Source organism: Aricia agestis, chromosome 16 (genome assembly GCF_905147365.1).
Source record: "Aricia agestis chromosome 16, ilAriAges1.1, whole genome shotgun sequence".
In the NCBI taxonomy this organism is placed as follows: Eukaryota; Metazoa; Arthropoda; class Insecta; order Lepidoptera; family Lycaenidae; genus Aricia; species Aricia agestis.
In genome coordinates, this window is record NC_056421.1 from 6,662,862 (window position 1) to 6,687,910 (window position 25,049).

Here is a 25,049-nt window from a genome sequence, read left to right on the forward strand (position 1 = left end):
TATTTGCCTTAATATATAATATAATAAAACGATAATTTCTGTTAGTCGGTCCTAAATTGCCTCAATGAGGCAACCTAACATTGCTAAAGATTTGTTTACAAAATATAAAAGACTAACCCAAAATAATGAATTTTAATAAAGCTACAGGTACTAAAAACAATGACATATTTTTTAGTAAATGCCCAATGATATTCTACTTTGAGTTTTTCATATAATATCATTTGAAATGCCTAATTTTAGAAGCAATTATAAACGCGGATGCAATAGAAGATTAAATTTTTAATATTTATAATTATTTTTAATTTTTTTTTTTATGTAATAAGGGGGCAAACGAGCAAACGGGTCACCTGATGGAAAGTAACTTCCGTCGCCCATGGACACTCGCAGCATCAGAAGAGCTGCAGGTGCGTTGCCGGCCTTTTAAGAGGGAATAGGGTAATAGCGGAGGGTAGGGATGGGAAGGGAAAGGAAGGGAATAGGGGAGGGTAGGGAAGGGAATAGGGTAGGAGATTGGGCCTCCGGTAAACTCACTCACTCGGCAAAACACAGCGCAAGCGCTGTTTTACGCCGGTTTTCTGTGAGAACGTGGTATTTCTCCGGTCGAGCCGGCCCATTCATGCCGAAGCATGGCTCTCCCACGTTAATAAATTAGCAATATTCCGCGAATTATAATTTCGCGGAATACCGTATATACGTAATATTTCCGCAAAGTAACGCGTGATTCTAGTAACTAGAAGATTGATGGCCTACATTTAAAATTACCAAATGAATAATATCGTAAACGTACTTACACCAATAACAGACAAACCGACGTGAAGTTGGAACGGACTGGGTGGAAAGGAGTTGAACGCGAAACACAGATTCACAAACACATTCACACCTATCAACGTATGCACCAAGGTGTTAAGAGAACCTTTTAATACTTTCCATGCATAAGTACCGGCATCATTATTACTAGTATTATTTACAATACTAGCACTGTTTATTAAGGGAGTCTCTTCTGAAACACTTTCCATATTTCACGATTTTACGGCAAATCAAAATTTATTTACACAGATGCAGCATTACAATGTAGAATTTTCTAAAAAATTCTGTGACACTATGAAATTTACAACAAATATCCAACCAGTCGATATCTCTTCACTTTTTGGTTTCACAATATGTAATGGAATAACCTTTTAAATAAAAACAATGGCAAGGATCATTTATCGAATTTTATTTCTCACGTATACGAGATAAAAGATAATATCACATTATCACTGTACTGATAAGTGACGTTGCATCACGAAATTTACTTAGAAATGGTGTTTCCGCCAAGAATCATACGCGTAGTTATTATTCGCCTGAGTATGGTATAGTATTTCTACTATACCTACTCAGGCGAATAATATAATAATTATTATGTTGGCCCTGTAATAGAGAGCGAAAAATCAATATCTATATATATAAAAATGGATTTCCAATTGTGTTAGTAACGCTATAACGGCTGAACCGATTTGGGTAGTTTTAGTCTTAAAATAATCCTTGAAGTCCAGGGAAGGTTTTTAAGTGATACGAAGTTCAACGGGACAGCTAGTATATAATATATATATAAACAGACGAACATAGAACCTCCTCCTTTTTTGAAGTTGGTTAAAAACAAAAGAAATGATATAACAATTAAATAGCAAAATACCAACAATAAAAAAACATTTAACAAATTACAAATATAATAGTATACAATATACAAAAGACAATATGAAAATATAGCATATCCTCAATTGGAAGCCAATCCACATAAGGTTGTTTCATAATACCGGTAATGAAACAAGCTGATGAAGCGATAAGGGCAAAGGCACCGATTACTTTGTGTACATAATAGAAGGACTTTCTAATTCCTGATAAGTTCTCGATTTCAATGCTGCATTTGAAGCAAGAAAAGAACACGCCAAATAAAGCATTTAGTAGCACAAGACCACCAGTAGCAAGACCTGAAAGGAATGAAAAGGTTCTGTGTCAAAATTAAGCAACTACATTTATGAGAGAAATGTTACTTAAAGTGAACAGGCTATTTAATAGTGATCAGAACTTAAATTATTATTTCGGTCAAAAGCGGGAAATAATCTTACGATGGCAAATCTATTAGCAAAAATGTAAATTGCAAAAAACAATAATTAATTGGCTGCACAACTGTCTTGTCATACTATTGAACTATATTGGTTATACTAATTTCGAATTTTACATAATAATTCACCTAAGCAAGAATGTGGTGTAAAGTAAGGGTTATGTCCACAGAAGAAAGTAATAAATGTGCCCCCGGTTATACACAAATATCCCAGCAAGTTTAAAATAATGTGTTCCAGTCTTTTCTGAAATGGCTTCATGGCTGCTGCTGGTCCGCTTAATCTTTTCACAATTAAAATTCCAAATGGCATGAAAATTTGCATCTGAAAAATTAATTATGTTAATATTTAATTAGTCATGTTTTTCAATACTTAATTACTCATGTTTTCGTACCCTAAACATTCTCAGAGGTCGTGGAATAATTCTTTAACTTTCTTCCTGGACTTCCATAAAGGAGCAGGTTTTAATGTATATTTTATTTATTTCAGTAGCGGAGACGTTAAAAAGTGTGGTATTACTTTCGATTGAATTAATCAATAAGCTTTTAAAGCTATGATAGAAAAAGGTAGTTACCCCTATAGTACACACAAAAATGTGCAACGCCTTGTATATATCCTCCCTTTTATACGTTGTGGAGAAGAATAACACTGACATTGTCGTGATTCCCAGCAGAATCGCTGCTATCAAAAGAGCAGAAGCTTTACAAACGGATACATAGTATCTCTGTTTAGGAGTATCAACCAGGACTATTTTCACAGGTCCTACAAATTCTAGAACATCAGTACCGACTTTATCTTGAAGGCATTCAAGGTTACAATTGCGATTTGCCGTCATACTTAAAAATCTTTTAAATAAACTATTTTTTATTATTTACGTTCGCATGTGAAGTGTGAAACTATAAAAATTTCATAAACTGTCTATCGTCACTTTTGATCTTGAACTGTCAAATCACAGATAAGATATCATAGAGAGTTTTGTTTATAAGAAAGTTTTTACTCAATCTTTTGGGATTATGACTTATGAGTTTTTTCATCCTGTGTCTTACCTATATCAATGATTTCATCACTGGTATAGGCATAAACCTATAATGCTAAGTATATATTATGTCTATGGGTATAGGTAAGGAACAGGATGAAATCATAAGGTGTATATTTCGTATGCTAACATAAAGCATTAATTGCCGCTTTATTTCAATTTTTTAAATTCTCCTGTTATACAAGAATTACAGAAGGAAGTATCAATTAATTCCTTCTATCCAGTTATCCATCCAAAGTTTGTTTCAGTAGGCTGTTAAATTAACAGGGCTTACATTAACATATAAATATTATGAAAAAATGTTGTTCCAGCATTGTGTAATAACTCCCAATCAAGGGCGATTTCATTTTCATATCCCTCTCAATCGTACGAGTTATTACAATAATGAAACCGCGCTGGTCAATAATAGGCTCATTATAATATTTACAGACCTCACAAAATGTCAATTAATATTTTCTCTGCAAATAAATTTTATCTCATTATCTCGTATTGTTAAATATTAATAATATGTAAGTTTATGATTACGGAAATGCTGAAGCTGAAATATTGAAACGCTTTGTTTATTGTTATTTTCATTCTTACTTCTCATTACAATTGTATTTTTTTCAGTATTTTAGATTTGTATACCTATTTTCTCAATTTTTACATTTTCTGTAAATTCACTACAATATTTAAAAATAACAAAATGAAAATTTCGAAAATCGGTTCACAAACGGCGGAGTAATCGTTGAACATACACAAATAAAAATAAAAAAAAAATAAAAAAATATATCCACAGCCGAACATATAACCTCCTGCTTTTTGGAAGTCGGTTAAAAATAAAAATATTGTACTTAGTGAATTATATATTTAAATATTTTTATTTTTTATTAAAAAAGTGGCATATCAATTTTAGATTCTACAGTATTATATGACCAAAAATTTCTGCCGCTTTTCGCATCCTAATCCGGCTCTGCCCATACATCATGTACGCAAACCCAAACCGCGCTCATACAAATCGGATCACCCTTTGTCTCGATCGGATAATGTCTGTAATCGGATCGGGACATAATCGCTTAATAGTTAACAGCCAGCCAGTTTCCCGACGGAAAAACCGGATTAAAATTCTGCATTGTCGTCCCTTGTCAATCACGTCGCACAAAAGTCGATATTTTTCAACACAAAAGAAACTGAATATCGGAAATTCGCACAAAAGTTTCTATCCTTTCGTTTGTTTTAGAACGAATCGAAAATGTCAATAAGAACAAACGGGTCAAAGGCAACAAAGTGTTGAGTTCGTCCATTTTCATGTCCTTTTATAAATTAGTAAAAAAAATCTCGATTTTCCGTAGATATCCAAAAAACATAGAGTAATTATTTTTTATATAAAACAACTTACATGACTAGTAAATAGTAATAATAAGGCTAGTTTTAAACATCTAGCAAGGGAGCCCTGTCACCTCAGTCCACCCGTGACCACGTCCGCTGGTAAGCAGTTGAAACATCTAAAATAGGAAAAATATAAGTGCTCAAACTTTGAACAATAGGTATAGCGTAAAGTGTAAACCTAAAAATTATTACAAGGAATATACACCACATACGTAATAACAATCATTGCTTCTCGTTGCTACGAGAACGATTGTTATTACGTATGTGGTTAATCTTAGAAAGATTGCTTGTGTAAGTGTATACGCAAACAAATTTATACACACATACGTAAATTAATTTTGGTTTCGTTTGACCGCTCGAGATTGTTGCTCTATTCCGCTAGGTATATTAACTTTATGATACTAACCCATATTGTGATATTTGTCTGAAACGTGATGCTGCTGCATCACATCGATTGATATTATGCAGACCATACAGCTGAACCTGAACCTACAAAAATATACTTCTCGTTCCAAGAAACTGAATCCAACCAAAACCTCTAGGCCAGAGGACGCACACGAGGGCTCAGAGTAAACACAGGTCCCACGAGACAAAACGCGTGATGAACCCAACTTATCACCATTATCTTTTATTACACGCGCAATACACGAATTTGCTTTTTACGTTAGGCATAATAGAATTAAAATGGGCCTAAACCAACGCTCAACAGAAGTTATGTGTAGATTGATGGTTTGACGTAGAGCTTAGAAGGGGAAGCGAGGATTTCGCCTAATATTGTTAAAATACCTAGGTGGATAATTCTTGCCATGTCGTTGCCTCAAAGTTCGTTTACTTCGCAGACCGTACATTTTTGAGGTTAAAATCTATTTTATATCCTTTCCCTGGACTCTATGTATTTTTAACCGACTTCCAAAAAACGAGGAGGTTATATTTTTTTATGAAATAAGGGGGCAAACGAGCAAACGGGTCACCTGATGGAAAGCAACTTCCGTCGCCCATGGACACTCGCAGCATCAGAAGAGCTGCGGGTGCGTTGCCGGCCTTTTAAGAGGGAATAGGGTAATAGGGGAGGGTAGGGATGGGAAGGGAATGGAATAAGGGAGAGTAGGGAAGGAAATAGGGTAGGGGATTGGGCCTCCGGTAAACTCACTCACTCGGCGAAACACAGCGCAAGCGCTGTTTCACGCCGGTTTTCTGTGAGAACGTGGTATTTTTCCCTCCCACGTATGATTATATTATATGTTCGGCTGTGGATATTTTTTTGTTCATTCACGCATTTCCTGGTCCCAGGAAATGCGTGAATGAACAAAAAATTTGGTTCCCGGGAATATAGGATAGTTACTCGTATCACTATCGTATATACAATATGTGCAAGAAGTGGTAGCAGACACATAATATTAACGTCTTTGCATTATAATACCTACCGAACATGTTTTTTTCATTATATACCAACCGAATAACGCAGATATTGCTCACGACGATTTTAATATCAGTAAATCTACAACATTCTCACCGCAACCTATCGATACCTCCAAGGAATCAATTACAAAAACTGTATCGTAAAGAACTAACCGAGGGATTAATTCGATTGGCAGAGCAATTACGTACAGTCACGACGGCAAGTGATTCATGAAGATTATTGCGGAATAAATCATCCACCGACGCGTGAATTTACATAGCGCGATTAACAACGACCAATCATGAGACAATTTCTCGCCACAAAAAATAAGGGGATTAGAAACGATATTTGATATTGTCGCGGCGCTTCTTCTACCCTAATGATAAAGATATTTACACTATATACTAACCATAAAGTTAATGTACCTAGCGGAATAGGGATACAAAGGCCTGAGCAAGCGAGATGTCACTATCAGTAACACTGCGTGGTAAAAGGAGACGTGTGATACATGACAGCAAAACCAGTTTTTTTTTTCTGTTTGACGTCCATTCGACACTTATCGGCACGTTGACAATTTAATATCTTAGAAATATGCTTGTGTAAGTGTATACGCAAACTAATTTATACACACATACGTAAATCAATTTTGGTTTCGTTTGACAGCTCGAGATTGTTGCTCTATTCCGCTAGGTATATTAACTTTATGATGACACGTGGAAATCCTAGAATATTCAAATATAGCATGCTGATTAAAAACTAATTTTATTCATTAAAAAAAATAACTCCAATGGACTTTGGATTCATTAACTGTGGACAAAACAGATTTCAAAGTTTTTACAGTTATATAATATTGTGTGGCTTGCTCATTACTGGATAATTAAGGTAAAAGAGCTCAAAATAGAGTTGCAAATATTACGCAAAATAAAAATGTAAAATATTTTCCCAGTATTAAAAACAGGTGACAAAAAAAATAAATTCCAACCCGCCTTAACAGCAGTACTTCAAACAAACCCGAATTATGATAATTACCACGTCGACACAAAGCAGCCTATGTTTTAAAGTCGAATGAAGAATTTTAATTTTGATGCTAAAAACATAAACCTAAAAAATGTTCAACGAGGTTTCGCAAAAAAGAAATAGAAAATCATAGCTGAGAGAACCAATAAAAGCCTTTAGGTAAGTCTAGCGCTTATAGTGCACTTAACGGTGGTTAAGAAATAGCTGACAATACAAAATAACTGATTTGAATACCACCTATATCCCAAAGTGCTCATTTAATTTGGAAGGAACCAGACACAAAGACGCGATGAGTGTTGAAGGGTGCATATGTATGAAATTCACCCAAACTTCGGAAAAATCCGTACACGAAAAATATGAGCGCCCCATCAGAATCGCTTAAAAGCATTGTCTTGTATTTCGGGAAATGAGATGTTTTCAGTACTTAAAACACTCCTTGTTTAGAGTCTACAGCTTAGAAGCTTTCTTGTAGGTTTTTTGCATTGAATAATGCATTGCCATTTTGTTAGAGTTCGTCTCCCGAATATTGTCGTACTGAGTATACTTTCTTTACTTTTCTTTCTTTTCTCTTTTTTTACTGTATTTACTAGAAAATTAAAATATAGGAGTAATTAAATAAAGATTTTAGCAATCAATATTATTTTGTTTTTGAGTTTGAGTAGTACATAATATAATGAAAAGAAGAATAAGCCAAAAATATATTATACTAGCTGTCCCGGCAAATGTTTCTTTGCCATATGAAGTATTTCCGTATTATTTTATTGAAGTGACTAAATAAGTATGTCACCATGGCAACGTCCATCGCTATCCCGTCGCAATGGTCAATGGTCGCCGTCAGTCTCGAGTTGTAATAATTTACTATTATTTATTCAACAAATACACTTATCAATTTAAAAAGTACCCAGTATCTGATTCTCAGACCCACTGAGTATGCATATAAAATTTGGTTAAAATCAGTAAAGCCGTTTCGGAGGAATACGCGGCCTAACATTGTGACACGAGAATTTTATATATAAGATTTAGTTCCATTCAAGCTTCAAATTAAAGAAAAGACTGCCATTTTCCTATTTATAAATATTCTGACGTAGTTGCTAAATTAATTCATTAAATATAAAAATAACAAGCTAGATCAAAATTTCAATTCATGAAACCGTGAGAATAAATAGAATTACAATCAATTTACTTCAAAGGACAATCAATCATCAATCAATTTATGTCGAAGGATTTCTCAATTTTCTCGTCTATTGAGCCGACAAAACAAATCGACTGGCTAATTGTCGTTATTTTAGAATTATTTGACGAAAACCTTAAAGGTAAAGTCATTCATCTTTGACTGCGCGACTGTAAAATATTTTAATTAAATCTGATAGTGCTGAAAAGTTCAAGACAGAAAGGTGCAGAAACCCAGCTGCGACACTTAACAATAATTACTCTTAAGAAAGTGAGAAAAGTAATTTAGGGTGGGTTGCACCAACTTACTTTAACTATAACTATAACAAAATGTCAAATGAACTGTCAAATCCCTAGTAAAAGTCGGGAAGTTTTTTCATATTACTTACCTCATTCTTCCACTCACGTCTTGTATTTTTACTTTTGTCACACTTTGTGGTATATTGAAAAAAAACTGCACAATCAATTTCTTTCTTGACACAGCATTAAACGTGTTTGATATTACAATGAATTATCCTACTTCCTACTAATATTATAAAGGCGAAAGTTTGTTTGGATGTATGGATGTATAGATGTATGGATGTGTGGATGTATGGATGTTTGTTACTCTTTCACGCAAAAACTACTGAACGGACTTTAATGAAACTTTACAATAATATAGCTTATACATCAGAATAACACATAGGCTACAATTTTTACTTACCGACTTTCAAAATGAGGGAGGTGCTATGTTCGTTTTTTTATGTTCAACGATTACTCCGCCGTTTGTTAACCGAATTACAAAATTTTTCTTTTGGTATGTAGGGTATCATCCCAATTTGGTATTATATTCACAAAAGTGGTGATCTGATGAAGGATCCATAAGTAATCGAGGGAACTCCTCAAAAATGGGGAAACATGTGGTGACTTCGGTTTCGTGAGAAGTATTCTAAGCATATGCTGCCAACAAGTAATAATAATAATAATCTTTATTTGCAAAAATATGGTCATAAGATGGTACAATTTTACAGTGTCTCACATATTTTGGTTGATTTTCTCGACATGCAAACATTAAAATTGGTAACATTGGTCAAGACTCAAGATAGTAACATTAGTTCCATAATAATCATTACATTGTCATAATCTGTACACAATTTATAATCAAATTTATAAGTTTAGTCCAAGAAGTTTACACCCTAATGGAGGTATTATAGTGAACAATAGATTGAAGATAAAAAATATGTCCTTGGATGACGTCATTGTTATGTGCTATCCCTTTTCTTTAGGGTAACCAAAGTTTTGAATATTCTAGGACAAACAAGTAGCCTTATTTTTTGAAATTCTTTCTATCTGCTAGCTACCTCTTTCAAGATTTTTCACAAAAAAAAGTTGTTCGTTTTATCAAAATAAAGCTACTCACAAAAAATTTGCTTGTTAGTAATAAAAAATAATTGTCCTAGGTCTTCCGTACTGTACAGGGGGAGAGCCTTGCTATAATTTACTAATTATTCTAATGCCCGGGCCGCACCTGTGTAGAGCTTCGTGATTAAAACGATACCGTATCCAGGACAATCTGCGTGTATCGTAATTATAGCACAAAGCTTCGTACGATAGACGCATGTACGGCCGCGGCATTAGTCATACATATTTTATTACAAGCTTTTTTAGCTTCACCTGTATATAATGGTACTTTAGCAAATAATATGGTGTTTTATGTGTGTGCAGTATTGTTGTGGTAGTGTACCTATTAAAGGTGTGGCGCGTGAAGATTTAAATACATCATTCATCAAGTACTCTGGTCGAACGTCATGATTTAGAGTTAGCGCTGGTACACATTGGGCGTTTTGAAGCGCGCGTTAGGCGCGCGCTTTCCTAACGGGCGTTAGCAAAGCGCGCGTATGTGTACCAGCTCCTATCCATCTTTTTCGCCTTTTATTTATTTTTATTTTCATTGAGCCAACAGCTAAGCCTATGAGAAGACCAATTTTTTGTTGCTTTGATAGAACTGGAGCCATTAAGAAGACGTCTGACCAAAATGACAACTGATTTAGTCACTAAATTAGGACAAGTGGAATAAGAAGCTTCTAATTAGTCTCCTATGTAGATTCCTAGCTAGGACTTCTAAATAGGACAAGTGGAATAAGCGCTTTAGGCTACTTTTTAACCGACTTCCAAAAAGGAGGAGGTTATATTTTACTTTTTTCATATTTGTTTGCGGACTATCCATCTTTGTCATTATACTATGTTAACACGGATGAAATCGCGAGCAACAGCTAGTCAATATATAAAAAAAAAACTAAATAATATGCAAATGTTTTATTAAAAATAGATTAAAAACCACACATTTACAATCATAGAATACTATAACTATAATATGTTCGAACTAGGAGGACAATCCAATCCAAGGTACAGCTAATGGTCACCCTAGCAAAATGTAAAAAAATATTTCATTTAATTAACTTACCCGTGAAATTTCACACCACAATTCGGATACCATACACTTTTACAACCACGAACTACACAACTCATTGTATTTTGTATGAAAATAATATGCTTTATTTACTTGTAAAAAAATATCGAATAGAGATGCTGTCAACAACCGGCAACCATAATGTTTTGACTACGTTCTGACATTTGCTTGTGTCGCTATTAAAAAATATTAACATTATAAAATGGGAGTAATGTGAATAAATAAAAAACATAAGTTTATTTTACTTTTTGCTTTTGATGTTATGCAACCAAAAACCACCCTTGAATTATTAATTATTTAATTGTAAGGTTTTTTAATCGTTTATATGGGACGTATTTTAGGCTTAAAAACTAAAATTGATTTTGTTAATAGGGAAAATATAAAACGCCTTGGCAACTCTGTGTTTTACAAGTGAGCGAGTGAGAACTATCAAAAGAAAAGAACAGGACATAACAAAAAGGTCAACAGAGTTCAAATATTTGATCTTCACTTTTTAGTTCTACAGGAAAACTCCATTAGGGTGTAAACTTCTTGGTTTAGTCATATAATATCGTATTTTTAAACATGTCAATTAAAAAAAACTTAAAATTAGCAATGGATACAGTAATTAAATTAAATTCATCGTCTAAAAATATTTAAATAACAAAAAAAGAGCGATAAGGTGAAGGAGAATAGATGAAAAAAAAAGTTATAATGTCAGTGTCATCTTTACAATTCTGTGCTATACATTGTGGTCATTTAATCAAGTTATACAATAATTATTTATTGATTATAAGTAATAATAAATTAAATAAAAATGTCAATCCAATAAAAATGTCAGTCAAATTTACAATTATTAAAATTATTAAATAAGGGTTATTTACCATAGATGTCAAAGAATTTAAAATTACAGAATTATTTACTTAATTGCAGTAGGAAATTCTAAAAAATATCAACAATCTAATTTTAACTTAATCAAAACGTTCCTTCATTTTGTCTGTCTTCAAAATATTCTTTATTTGAATAAAAACAATTGTCTAACAGCCGAGAAAACAAATTATTTTTAAATTTATTGTAGGTTGTTATATTTTTTATATTATTTGGTAGCTTATTATATATATTTATTGACATGATAAATGCATTTCTACGATAAATTTCAAGTTTTGTTTAGGTACCCAAATTTTATGCTTATGCCTACTTGATCCTTGTTTCTGCATTTCTTGATTTGTTGGAAGTAGATATTGGTATTTTTTAACAAAGAGACAGATCTCAAATATATACTGACACGGTAGGGGGAGAATTTTCAGGTCTTTAAATAGCGGTTTACAATGTTCCAAGTAGTCAGCTCCAGCTATAGCCCTTATGCATCTTTTTTGAACAATATTGCCCTTAAGATATCTGATGAGTTCCCCCATAATATTAACCCATATCTTAAAATAGGCGCAACATATCCGTGGTATGCCATTAGTGCTGTATTAAAAGATGCTATATTTCTAATTCTTCTCAAGGCAAAAATAAATCGATTCAATTTATTACACACATTGTCAACATGGTCTTTCCACTTCATGTCATTGTCAATTATAAAATCTAGAAAGTTTGTTGTTGTCACACATCTTATAGGATCTAATTCATTGTCATTGTCATCAATGTTTTTATTAAATTTAATAATTTTTTTCTTATCTAAATTAATTTTCAAATTATTCTTATTTAGCCAATTTATTATATTATTCAATTCAATTTTAATATCATGATTTAATTGTCCTTTTTTACATTTAATTATCAATGTCGTGTCATCAGCAAACATAATACATTCATGATTTGTTGAATGTGGCAAGTCGTTAATATACAATAAAAATAGGATAGGACCGAGTATACTGCCCTGTGGGACTCCGATGGTATTCAATTTGAATTGCGACTGATATTTTTTTAATCTTTTGTTGGATAAATTAGTTATTTCTGTACACCGTGTCCTATTTTCTAAGTAAGATTTAAACCAATCGTTAGCATATCCTCTGATACCACATTTATCTAATTTATTGAGTAGTATTTTATGTTCCACAAAATCAAAAGCCTTACTCATATCCAAGAATACTGCGGCGGCTTCTAGACCTTTGTCAATAGCCTCACCGATTTGTTTAATTAGAGAGAAACATTCTAGGGTGGTAGAGCTCCCTTTTATAAAACCAAATTGTTGCTTAGTCAATATATTATTAGTGCTAAGGTAACTCATTAATTTAGTTTGCATTGCTTTTTCGAACACTTTTGAAAAGGTAGGTACTATTGTAACCGGTCTATAATTTGCAATATCCTCTCTATCACCTTTTTTGTAGAGGGGTTTAACGATCGATTTTTTTAATTGATTTGGAAAATGCCCCTGTTCAAATGATAGGTTCACCGTGTGACTAATAGGGATGCATATATATTTTGCTGCCAACTTTACTATTTTCGTTACAATTCCGTCATAGCTTGCCGACTGCGTATCGTTCAAAGACTTAATGATTTTGTATATATCTTGTGGCACAGTTGGGGATAAATACATAGAGTTGCTATAATTTCTTGTAGAATTGTTATCTTTCGTATTCATGTCAATATTTCCATTTTTATTAATTATAGTTGTCTTAGTTAGATTAATGAAATAATTATTAAAGAGCTCTGCTATGTCATTACTATTTGTATATACTCTATTTTTTGTTTTTATTATATTTATGTTCTTATTTTTAATTATATTGCCCATGTTAGTTTTTATCACATTCCAGGTAGCCTTACATTTGTTTTTTGCTTTTTTTATGTAGTTATTATTGAATGAACTTTGAGCTTTACTAATACATATTTTTAATATTTTTGTGTAATTTTTATATTCTTTTTTTTTTTGTTCCTCTTTATTTGCTTTCTTATATTTGTAACTAAGGTATAATGATCTCTTAACAGCGCAGGATCTTTTAATACCTTTTGTTATCCAGCGCGTTGACTTAGATTTTTGACAAATTTAATTTTTATTACCGGAAAACAGGGGTAGTAAAACATGGTGAAGGTATCATAGAACCTTTGGAAGGCAATTTCACAACTTTTTTCCTTCAAAACATCTGTAAAAGTAAGTGACGACAAGCAATCCAAAAACTTACGTATGTTATCTGCACTATAATCACGTTTCTTAACAAAATAACATTTCGCAGTTTTAGCATCCTTTTTATTTACCGGAAATGTAATTGATTGACCGTTTTCATGATCCGAAAGCGCTACATGATGAATTTCAGACTTATAATCTTTAAGATTGCTTGCTATTTGGTCAAGTAAGATTTTGCACCGAGGTATACCTGGTATACCGTGGTTCGGAAGGTGCTGAGAGAACTCCTGATTCTTTATAGACACAAGTTTGGGAGTTTCGGCATTGTTTTAAGAACGGAAAGCATATGCTACTATGCAAATTACATTTATCATCATCATCATCACTACCACAATATTATAACATGCATCGTCCCATGATTATGAGCCTTTTCATAGTCTTTTAGATCGAGGCTCGAGTTTGTCAAGCGATAATTAAAAAAATCTATACTTAATATTATAAACCTGAAGAGTATGTTTGCTTGAATGCGCTAATCTCAGGAACTACAGGTCCGATTTAAAAACTTATTTCAGTGTTAGATATCTCATTTATCGAGTAAGGCTATAGGCTATATTATATTATATTATATTATCACGCTAAGACTAATACGACCGAAGAAACTCAGAAAAATGTGGTAAAAACGGGGAAAATATTAGAAAGGGTTTATCTCACGAACTACTGGAGCAATTTTTATAGCAATATTTGGCACTTATATAGAGTAGACCACGTGAAAGGAGTATTTATAGTTATTTTTATTCGAAAATGTACGGTTTCTGCGAAATTCCTAATTTACGCGGGCGAAGCCGCACGGGACATCTAGTATCGTATACTTTTCTTCCTGTGAGTGTGCGGAAAACTAAAAGGGCCGAGCCCACAGCAAATGTGAAACTATTGTATCATAATGTACAATCATCATCCTTCCCTCGCTCTTTGCTTTTTGTGCTCGGCCTTTTACTTGAATCGCATATGTTTTGCCACTTTATTTCTTTTGTTACTATATTTACTACCGAAACCAAATCAAAATTTTTAGACTTAAATATTTTTTTTTTATCACTCTTGAAAGTATTTTAAAAAGATGGTCAAAGCTGAAGCGCCTATCTCTTCTATTTATTAATTATTACTTTAAGGTTTACAAGAACCATGAGCACCATCTATTCTTATTAATCTTATATCTTTAAACGACTTTTCAAGTCTTGTATATATATATATATATATATATATATATATATATATATACTAGCTGTTGCCCGCGACTTCGTCCGCGTGGACTTCAGTTTATAGCGCGCGATGTCAACAAAATTGGTGTCAAAAGCTATTATAAAAAATATACCCCTTAAATCAAAACAGCTGTGCAGTGTGTACATAATATTTCATTTTTTTTAAATTAAACTTTATATATTATGCCAAATTTTAAAGCTTATTTAGCCCCCCAATTACACAACTTTACCCATAAACTATTTATCATTGATAGGTTTAAGGTTACGTCACCCTATGTAATATAATGTAAAATATATAAGGCTTATTAAATAACGCAAAGAAATAACAATCGAAAAAAACCGAAATTTAAGTGTATGATGATACCACCTCTTATAGAAAGATGTTGGGCAAGCGTTAGCGCGATGTAAAAGACGCACGGCGCCATCTAGTATGAATTTTTGGAACTAACTTAATTTAAACAAATTTTCGTATTTTCACCCCCTTACAACCCTTTTTTCCAGTAAAAAAGTAGCCTATGTCCTTTCTCAGGCTTTAGACTATCTGTATACAAAATTTCATTACAATCGGTTCGGTAGTTTTGGCGTGAAAGCGAGACAGACAGACAGACAGACAGACAGAGATACTTTCGCATTTATAATATTTGTATAGATTAGTATAGAACGTGTATAACGTGGGAGAGCCATGCTTCGGCACGAACGGGCCGGCTCGACCGGAGAAATACCACGTTCTCACAGAAAACCGGCGTGAAACAGCGCTTGCGCTGTGTTTCGCCGAGTGAGTGAGTTTACCGGAGGCCCAATCCCCTACCCTATTTCCTTCCCTACCCTCCCATATTCCCTTCCCTTCCCATCCCTACCCTCCCCTATTACCTTATTTCCTCTTAAAAGGCCGGCAACGCACCTGCAGCTCTTTTGGTGCTGCGAGTGTCCATGGGCGACGGAAGTTGCTTTCCATCAGGTGACCCGTTTGCTCGTTTGCCCCTTATTTCATGTAAAAAAAAATAACAATCGAAAGAATCGAAAAACCCATGTTTAACATGGTACAACCTCTTATAGAAATACGCATGAGCAAGCAATAGCGCGATCTAGGGGACTCTTGGCGCCATCTATTTTGAGTTTTTGGAACTAACTTAATTAGACCAAATTTACGCATTTTCACCCCCTTACAACCCCCTTTTCCAGTTAAAAAGTAGCCTATGTCCTTTCTCAGGCTTTAGACTATCTGTGTACAAAATTTCATTACAATCGGTTCAGTAGTTTTGGCGTGAAAGCGAGACAGACAGACAGACAGACAGACAGAGATACTTTCGCATTTATAATATTAGTATAGATAATATTCTAACGTATTAAAAACTATAAACAAAAACATACTAACTAATAAGTATGATTAGTTCTGTTACAATAAAGTAAAAAATAAAACGCCATCTGTTGAATCGTATTAGAACTAAAATGTTCATTCCATCGATATATTTCTGGATTTTTTATAATATTATACATAAAATATGTTTAAGATTTTTGAAATTTTATTTTAATACACATCCAAGACCCAGGAACATTGAAAACTTTTTGTTCCGCCTGCGGGACTCGAACCCAGGACCCCCGGGATGAGCGCTGGCCACGCGCAATGCGAATTCATTTTCATCGAAATTTTCATGGAAATAAGATATTTTCCCACATCAAAATGTAGCCTATGTCCTTTCTCAGACTCTAGAATAACTGTATACAAAATTTCATTGCAATCGGTTCAGTAGTTTTGGCGTGAAAGCAAGACAGACAGACAGACAGACAGACAGACAGACAGACAGACAGACAGACAGAGATACTTTCGCATTTATAATATTAGTATAGATATATATATATATACAGGGTGTAACAAAAATAAGTGATAATACTTTAGGGTGTGTACATGTTCCTTGTAGAGAGTTCACTGTGTAAGTAGCAGCGCTGAAAGACCAAATTTTTTTTTCACTTTTGTATGGGGAAACTCGTGACGCTCGGGCCCTTGCCCATACAAAAGTGAAAAAAATGTTTCGTCTTTCAGAGCTGCTACTTTCACAGTGAACTCTCTACAAGGAACACGTACACACCCTAAAGTATTATCACTTATTTTTGTTACACCCTGTATATATATATATATATATATATATATATATATATATATATATATATATATATATATATATATATATATATATATATATATATATATAATTGGAATCTTGGAATCGGCTCCAACGATTTTCATGAAATTTAGTATATAGGGGGTTTCGGGGGCGATAAATCGATCTAGGCTAGGAATCATTTTCAGAAAATGTCTTTTTATTCGTGTTTTATCGATAATCGATAAACTGAAAAATATGACTCTTTCTGACATCTATTGGCGAATAATAATACTATTTTGTCAGCAACTAATTGTTTTAACGACCAGCAGATGGCGTTATTAAGTAACACGAAGTCAATGAGTGTTTGCTATACCTACCGAGCAAAGCTCGGTCATCCAGGTACTAATAATATTAAGTACAAAGACAACCGAAGCTAAGGAATCCCTAGCACCTTCAAAGTTCAAACTGGACCTCCTATAAATTATTGTGCTGTGAAACTTTCGCCTCAGGCCGTTTGTTCACCGCCGCAGTCAACGATATAAATTTAAATAAAATGCCACATAATGATCTAGGCCAGGGGTGCGCCGTGGAAAGGCAAGAGGGACGCCGTGAATCGATCCTCCATCATTATCCTAAACCACAAATATTATAAGAGAAAATTATAATATTAATTATGTGAAGCAGGTAGACGATTAAATATTTGTTTATTATTATTGACCTGCTTAACTTAACAATAATCATTAAAGGTGTTTATTTATGTGTCTTTTTCTAATAGCTAGGTAGAGTAGGGCAACGTGACAAAATATTGTGTCCGTGACTGCGAACCAGGCTGAAAAATATTGGGAACCCTGAACCCCTGACCTAGGCCAAGTTGCGGTATCGTACCCGCAACTTGGCCTAGGTAGCGATGAGTGGAGCACCATGGGGTTTTAGTGGGTAGACTACAAGAGTCCCACATACCCCGGCCGATATCCCCAATTTGCCGGGGATGCGTAAAGCATTTCCCCATGTTAAAACAAAAAAAGGCCAAGGATGGGGAACCAAAGGCATGACATAACATTTTTGAGCATTTAAGAAAATTTTGTCGGTGACGTCCCGTTGACGGCGGCGGCGCGGCGGTGAACAAGCGGCCTCAATCCGACAAAGTAGCGTCGGACAAGTTTACGGCGCACCGGCACCAACTTTTATTACTTGCATGTCAACCGGAGTTTATGGGCGCAATTATTGTTGGAACTCGCCAAAACCCTGATTGAGCTACTTGTGATCGGTAGCGATCTAATGATTTTTAAGTAAAGATAAAGATCTAGTACGGTACGTAAGGTGAACTATAATATTGGACTTTTTACGAGCAGGACACAAATTTTGTTATCGCAGTCCGCAGTGGTTGTACCATATTCAATAATAATTAAAAAGTAATTTTGTCCTACAGATCCGACACTATAAGAACTACATAATGATACAAACAGTTTTAAAATGAACTACAATATTATGTGCCACATGATAATGATAAATATATTTTTTTGTTCGTACGTAAACGGTAGATTAAAATTTTCCTAAAAAGTATATAGTTGATTTCAAAACATTTTAATTGAAATTTTATAAATGGATACTTAATAACACGACTACGCCTCTATTAGTTAGTTATAGATCTACTTAACAACGTTTACAAAGGAACAAGTAACAACAAAGTACTTAAGCAGTTAACAAATAAAAACTCAACTGTACTTTAATTAAGGCATAAAAACGGCTCCTTTGAGATATAAAATTGAATATAAAGTAATCCGTAGACGTAAAATTGCTGACAGGAATCGAGAAATAATTTATGGTCTGTTATAAAATTGCGACAGAGACGCTACCTCACATAAATATTCTAACATTTTCGCTTTAAAAACGCTTTTACGGCAGCTGAATATGGAGAGCTAGGATTGAAATATTGCTTAGACCGTAAATAACATGTCATAATTTTTAATCAAGATTCCATTAAACAGCCTATTGCGGGTATAATGAAAATTTTATGAGCCGTGTCCTGTCGATTTGGTTACAAAATTGAAACTTAAAAAAAATTACACATTAAAACCCACCTACACCCCAACCCTGCACCCAACAAATTAAAAAATAAACCCAGGTTCTGGCATAAAAAAAAAGTTGCAAGAGCGTTCCACATTCGAATTCCGATAAATTCGCAGGCGCATAACATTTTTTACGCGTCACACGGTTTGTTTTTCTAAATCGAGAACTACTCGCGATTTATGCCCACCGCTGGGCCATTTACATATCATCGCACGCACCGCCCACACTATATAACGGTTAATGGTCACACACAAACGGATTTAGTATAGCTGTGAAACTGTTGCTGCAGCTTGCACCACGCCTTCAATTCATCAATATCTGTAACATATTTGCATATTGTGTGGTGCCTTTATTAGACACACATTAGAAATTACAAGAACGGCTACCAATTTTATTTTAAGATTGTGTTTTTAGTTTTTACCTACCTACCAATCTCACTTTAGCATGCGATCGATGACAGACAGATACATAGATGAGACCAGAGACAAGGAAATGACAAGATTTTATGATTAAGAAATTACTAAATTTCAATTTCCTATTGTGCACTTTCATCTTCAATTTTCGTCATCAACTTTCATATTGGCGCATTCAATAATTGAATGCGTCGAGGAACGCAACGCCAATATTGTCATTTTAGAAGTTTTGGATACGGTCAGAGGGCTTGCGTCGCGGGCATGCCTCACGTTCGCTGTTGACTGCGCTATAACGCATGCCCTTGACGAACAGAAAAAGGCACAGTGTGGACAAAGCTAATGCAATACAAATGTTACTCTCATCTTGTTTTTTTTTTCAATTGCCGATGTTGACTAATTTCTATGAAACTAACATTTTTCGGCAGAACATTTTCCAAACCTGTTGAAGTTACGAGCGCTGCCCGTTGTTTGGATTTTACTCTGACGTGAAATAAATATAACAGACGTTGCCCTGAAAATTCATATCAAACAATATTAAAGCGACGTGGCGCTCCCCAAACTTTTCATTTTTAAAGCATTGTTTCATTTAAGGCCACCTGGCCCTGTATGTAGGTCCCAGCTTTTATTCTCTGGACAGCGGGGCATTCAGAAAACGCTTTATTCTCATTGTCACACTTGCGATAATTTATGTTCTAAATACTTAATATGTGCTTGAAAATGGAATTTTAGTTATACTACATTTTCAGACATGAACAAAAAAGAGCCACAGTATAATTTTAATAAAGAAGTTCTGAAATATTTTGACCCCTGTATGTTACGTTAGAAAAGTACCTGACAAATATTTTATTAAACGCCGGCAATACAACTGCTCCAGCTGGAGAAGGGAGAGAGAGGCTCTCCCTTCTCCAGCTGAAGTTGCTTTCCAGGTAACCCCTTTGCTCGTCTGCCCCCTTGTTTTATGTATAAAAACTTACTTTAAAAAAATAGTTTCCGAACAATGTTTACTTTTTGCCAAATTAGCAAACCCTTAAAATCATCAAAGTAAACATGTAAAAACATATTTAAAAAATTCCTCTACCTTTGAATATTCTACAAAATGTAATTAACATCGTCTGATAAACGGCTAGGCAGTGCAGCAATACATTAACGTCGGAAGTGTTTCTATAAATTTTAACAACTACCACTTCGGCCGAAGCGAAAATTGCGTATTCATAAAAATTAAGCACCGTTTCCACATGCGCGAAATTACATTATACAATTTATGTAGCAATTTATGGAGGTTTTTTAACTTTCACTGTTGGACTTATGAGATTGGTGGCTTGCCCCACGGAAACGTGGTACCTTTTAAGTCCAAACTTCAAAGCTAAAACTACTAAAATACCGTTCAAAATGTAATCTGATAACGTATATCTATGCTGGTCTATGCTATAATATTATATTATTATTATTATTAAGTATTTTTTATTTAATTATAAAGCGGAAGAGTTTGTTTGTTTGTTTGAACGCACTAATCTCAAGAACTACTGGTCGGATTTGAAAAATTATTCAGTGTTAGATAGCCCATTTATTGAGGAAGGCTATAGGCTATATTTTATCACGCTAAGACTAATAGGCGCGAAGAAATAGACGAAAATATGGAAAAAGGGGGGAAATTATTTGAAAGAGCTTATCTCACGAACTACTGGAGCAATTTTTATGTTATTTGGCACAGATAAGAAGTAGACCACGTGAAGGATCATGATTATTGTGGGCTGTTATTGTCTGTGAAATATCTAATTTACGCGGGCGAAGCCGCACGGAACGTCTAGTAATAAATCATATTATATTATGTTTATTTAAACACGTATTAACCCATATTATGTGTCTAATTAATAATATTTAATGAAATACAAATAATTTCCTGTGTAATTATAACTAAGTAAATAAATATTGTCGTTTGTTTGCGAACGCGGGATGTTTGTTATTTAAAATTATAATCCTAAGGGAGGATTTATTTGATTAAGCCTTGATTAAACATATTTCACGATATAATAAATTTTCGCCTACAAAAGCTACCTAATTAGTTTCAAGTACTTACTTAAAATGGCATATTTTCGTGTACACATGAAACATACGTCAATCGACAGAGAAAATAATTACAAACAACAAATACTCTTTGACAAAAGGTTGTAATTAATGTTATACTTTTTGCAATATTTCAGGTTCTATATTATATCTAAAATGTTATTTATTTTACATTTTCAAACTGAAATATCTCAGAAAGTATAATATTATTTACGTCATTTTGTCAAATAAGGTCAATGTGTCGAAGTCCGTCTGGGAGGTAAGTCCGTCTAGCGGCAATAACTTCCATATTTGAACGACTAGTTTCATATGGCTCAGTGGGTAAAACATTTTTGCAAAGTTAGTTTGATCTAAAAAACAGACATGTCGCTACTACCTGTTACGAAAAAAACTATCTCAATTTTTTTTCCGTTTTGTACTCGCAATCGGAGTGTAAGTCTCTGCCAAAAAAATTTAAAAAAGTGGGAATACGAAGGAGTTTTTGGAGTTTCTTGGATTACATAGGTAATTTAGTGATCCTTTTACTTATTACTGGTCTTCGATTCGTTAATATCGCTTTAATTTCGTTATTATCACCTGCAACATGTGTCTAACCTAAAATTGCAATAATTGGGAAATCCGTCTAGTTTTCATAAGGAAAGGCCGTCATATGCCGGCAAAATTAAGTAGGGGAGTATGTTGAAAAATGTCTCATCCCATAAATGATGATGAAGCATAGTTGTTGATTTTACCGGCACTAATTAATATAATTTTGTTGTAATAAACATTTATGTTTACTCTTAGTGTTTAATTTTTCAAAAAATGCACTATAATTTTAATGAAAATGTTTGCAACCACTTAGACTTACGATATGCCGGACTTGCCTTAAAATGATATAAAATTAATTTTCTCTGGAATGCGAACCTTATTACCGACACCTTAAACACATATTTGAATGGCCGTTTTGCGGCTTTGCTAGAAACCGTTACCATGCATTTTACTTCACAAGTTATGGCTATACTGCTGCTAGACGGACTTACCTCAAACTGTAAGGGAAGTCCGTCTACACGCCGAGTTTTAAAAAAATACCACGTAAGTAAAAAAATACGGCAACTAAGATTATTTTTAGATCATTATAGGACTAATTAATATATAGCATATAATTTCCGATGACACAAGTTACTTTAAAAAGCGAATCTCAAGTCAATAAATTATTTTAGAAAAGTATGCCGGACTTCGACACATTGACCTTAATATTTATTGTTTGTAAACATTTTCTATTTCCAATGGCGTATGTTTCATAGGTGTACGCCAAAATACGAGAGGTATGCCAATAAGGTTCATTGTTCTTGTAACCCTCCAAATTAAAAAAAATATTGGCCAAGTGCGATTCGGACTCGCGCACGAAGGGTTCCGTACAGAGCAAAATTAGGCCAAAAATTGTATTTTTGTATGGGAGCCCCCCTTAATTTTTTATTTTATTTTAATATTATTATTAAATATTAAAGTACATATATAATAAAAGAATGTGTGAAAAGTTCAAGTGCCTAGTGGTGCCCACCTCTTGCCATTATTGATATAGAGCGAAAAAGGACGAAAAATCACGTTTGTTGTATGGGAGCCCCCCTTAAATATTTATTTTATTTTGTTTTCAGTATTTGTAGTTATAGCGGCAACAGATATACACAATCTGTGAAAATTTCAGAATTCTAGCTATAGCGGTTCTTGAGATACAGCCTGGAGACAGACAGACGGACAGACGGATAGACAACGAAGTCTTAGTAATAGGGTCCGGTTTTAACCCTTTGGGTACGGAATCCTAAAAATACAGTATGTTACATGCAGACGTTATGGTTAGGCGCAATTTTTCACCGTTAGAAAAGTCACTTAAGGCGCTGTGGTTGTTGCAACTACGTAAAATGGGTTTTTAAAACACGTTTTTAGTAAAGGAAATGTCGATATTTAAGTATAAAATAAGTACCGTTTTAAAATTGAGAAAATTTCCTATATGCAAAAAAAAAAAAGTCATTTGAAAAATTCTGCTCGATAGAAAAAAATCTCAAAGATGACTTTATTTAGAGATTATGAAAAACAGCGTTATAACAGTTATAACTCTGTTTTTCATAATCAAATCATTTGATGGCTAAATTACACACTTTCTAGAAAAAACAAAAAATATAGTATATGTGTCTTAACCTAACGTAAACGATTTGATGTATTTGATTTGTGTAATACTAAAAACAAAAGGCTTTTACTCCTATTTTCTATTATCAAGGCACGCGAAAAGTGTGTAATTTAGCCATAAAACGATTTAATTATGAAAAACAGCGTTATAACAGTCAACTTTGAGATTTTTTTCTATCGAGCAGAATTTTTCAAATTGTGTACTGATATACCTTTGCGCATAGGAAATTTTCTCAATTTTAAAACGGTACTTATTTTATACTTAAATAATGACATTTCCTTTACTAAAAATGTGTTTTAAAAAACCCATTTTACGTAGTTGCAACAACCACAGCGCCTTAAACGTAGTAATATAATTATGTGCTAGTGTGAAACTTAAAACCTTAAAATAGAGTAGAAAGTAAAATTTATAAGCTATCTGATATTTCAGAACCAGCTAATAACACATTATATCATCCAGACTTTCATTTAGGTTTTAAAAACTTCACAGATTACTTCACTTCACTTTAGATCTTTGAAATATGACCTGAACCATAATATTATGGTATTATCACTTATAATACCACAAGAGCTTCAAAATTATCGGATATTTCCCGATAGGTTCGTTGCAAACAAATGAAGGATTCAAGTTTTTCAGGTTAAAAAATCACGAGCGCGAAGCGCGAGTGATTTTTCCTGAAAAACTTGACGACTTTATTTGTTTGCAGGGAACCTTGAGGGAAATGCCAGATAATTTTGAAGCTCGTGTGGTATTCGGGGGATTATTTTTCCGTCCCAAATGTCGGCCAATATAATTGCACCATGAGACACAATTGAATTCAACCTGTCAGTTTGACGTGTTTGTCTTTTATATATAGCAACTACCAGAGAAAATTTTCAAAAAATTATCAGTATAATACCATGTAGGTTGTACCACGTGACGTCGAATGGTGCAATTCTATTGGTCGATATTTGGGTCGGAAAAATAATCATTATTATTATCATCAGAACATTGGAGATTTGGGATATATTTCACAGATTTACTTTAGATCTTTGAAATAAGACTTGAATAATATTTTGGTAAATCTATATGACTGACTGACTGATTGACATAGTGATCTATCAATGCACAGCCCAAACCACTGGACGGATCGGGCTGAAATTTGGCATGCAGGTAGATGTTATAACGTAGGCATCCGCTAAGAAAGGATTTTGATAAATTCCAACCCCAAGGGGTACAAATAGGGGATGAAAATTTGTATATAATAATACTTCTTAACGCGAGCGAAGCCGCGGGCAAAAGCTCGTCTATTATATTATCATCAGAACATTTGGGATTTGGCATATCTTTGATGAGGTAATAAAAAACAATAACGCAATAATTGTGTATCATTATCAGATCTCGTAATGTGTTTCTG

The 25,049-nt window shown here is 33.8% G+C and overlaps 1 protein-coding gene across 1 annotated transcript; it reads right to left on the reverse strand.

Annotated features, from left to right (window-relative positions):
* Window positions 1-1,713: 1,713 nt before the first annotated feature.
* Window positions 1,714-2,937, reverse strand: LOC121735027 (the record flags this gene model as incomplete). The annotated part of the gene is made up of 3 exons (XM_042125694.1): window positions 2,677-2,937; window positions 2,234-2,426; window positions 1,714-1,970 (listed from the first exon to the last, which is right to left on the reverse strand). Coding segments are annotated over exons 1-3 (711 nt in total), but the record flags the coding sequence as incomplete, so codon positions are not given.
* Between the last annotated feature and the right edge of the window lie 22,112 nt (window positions 2,938-25,049).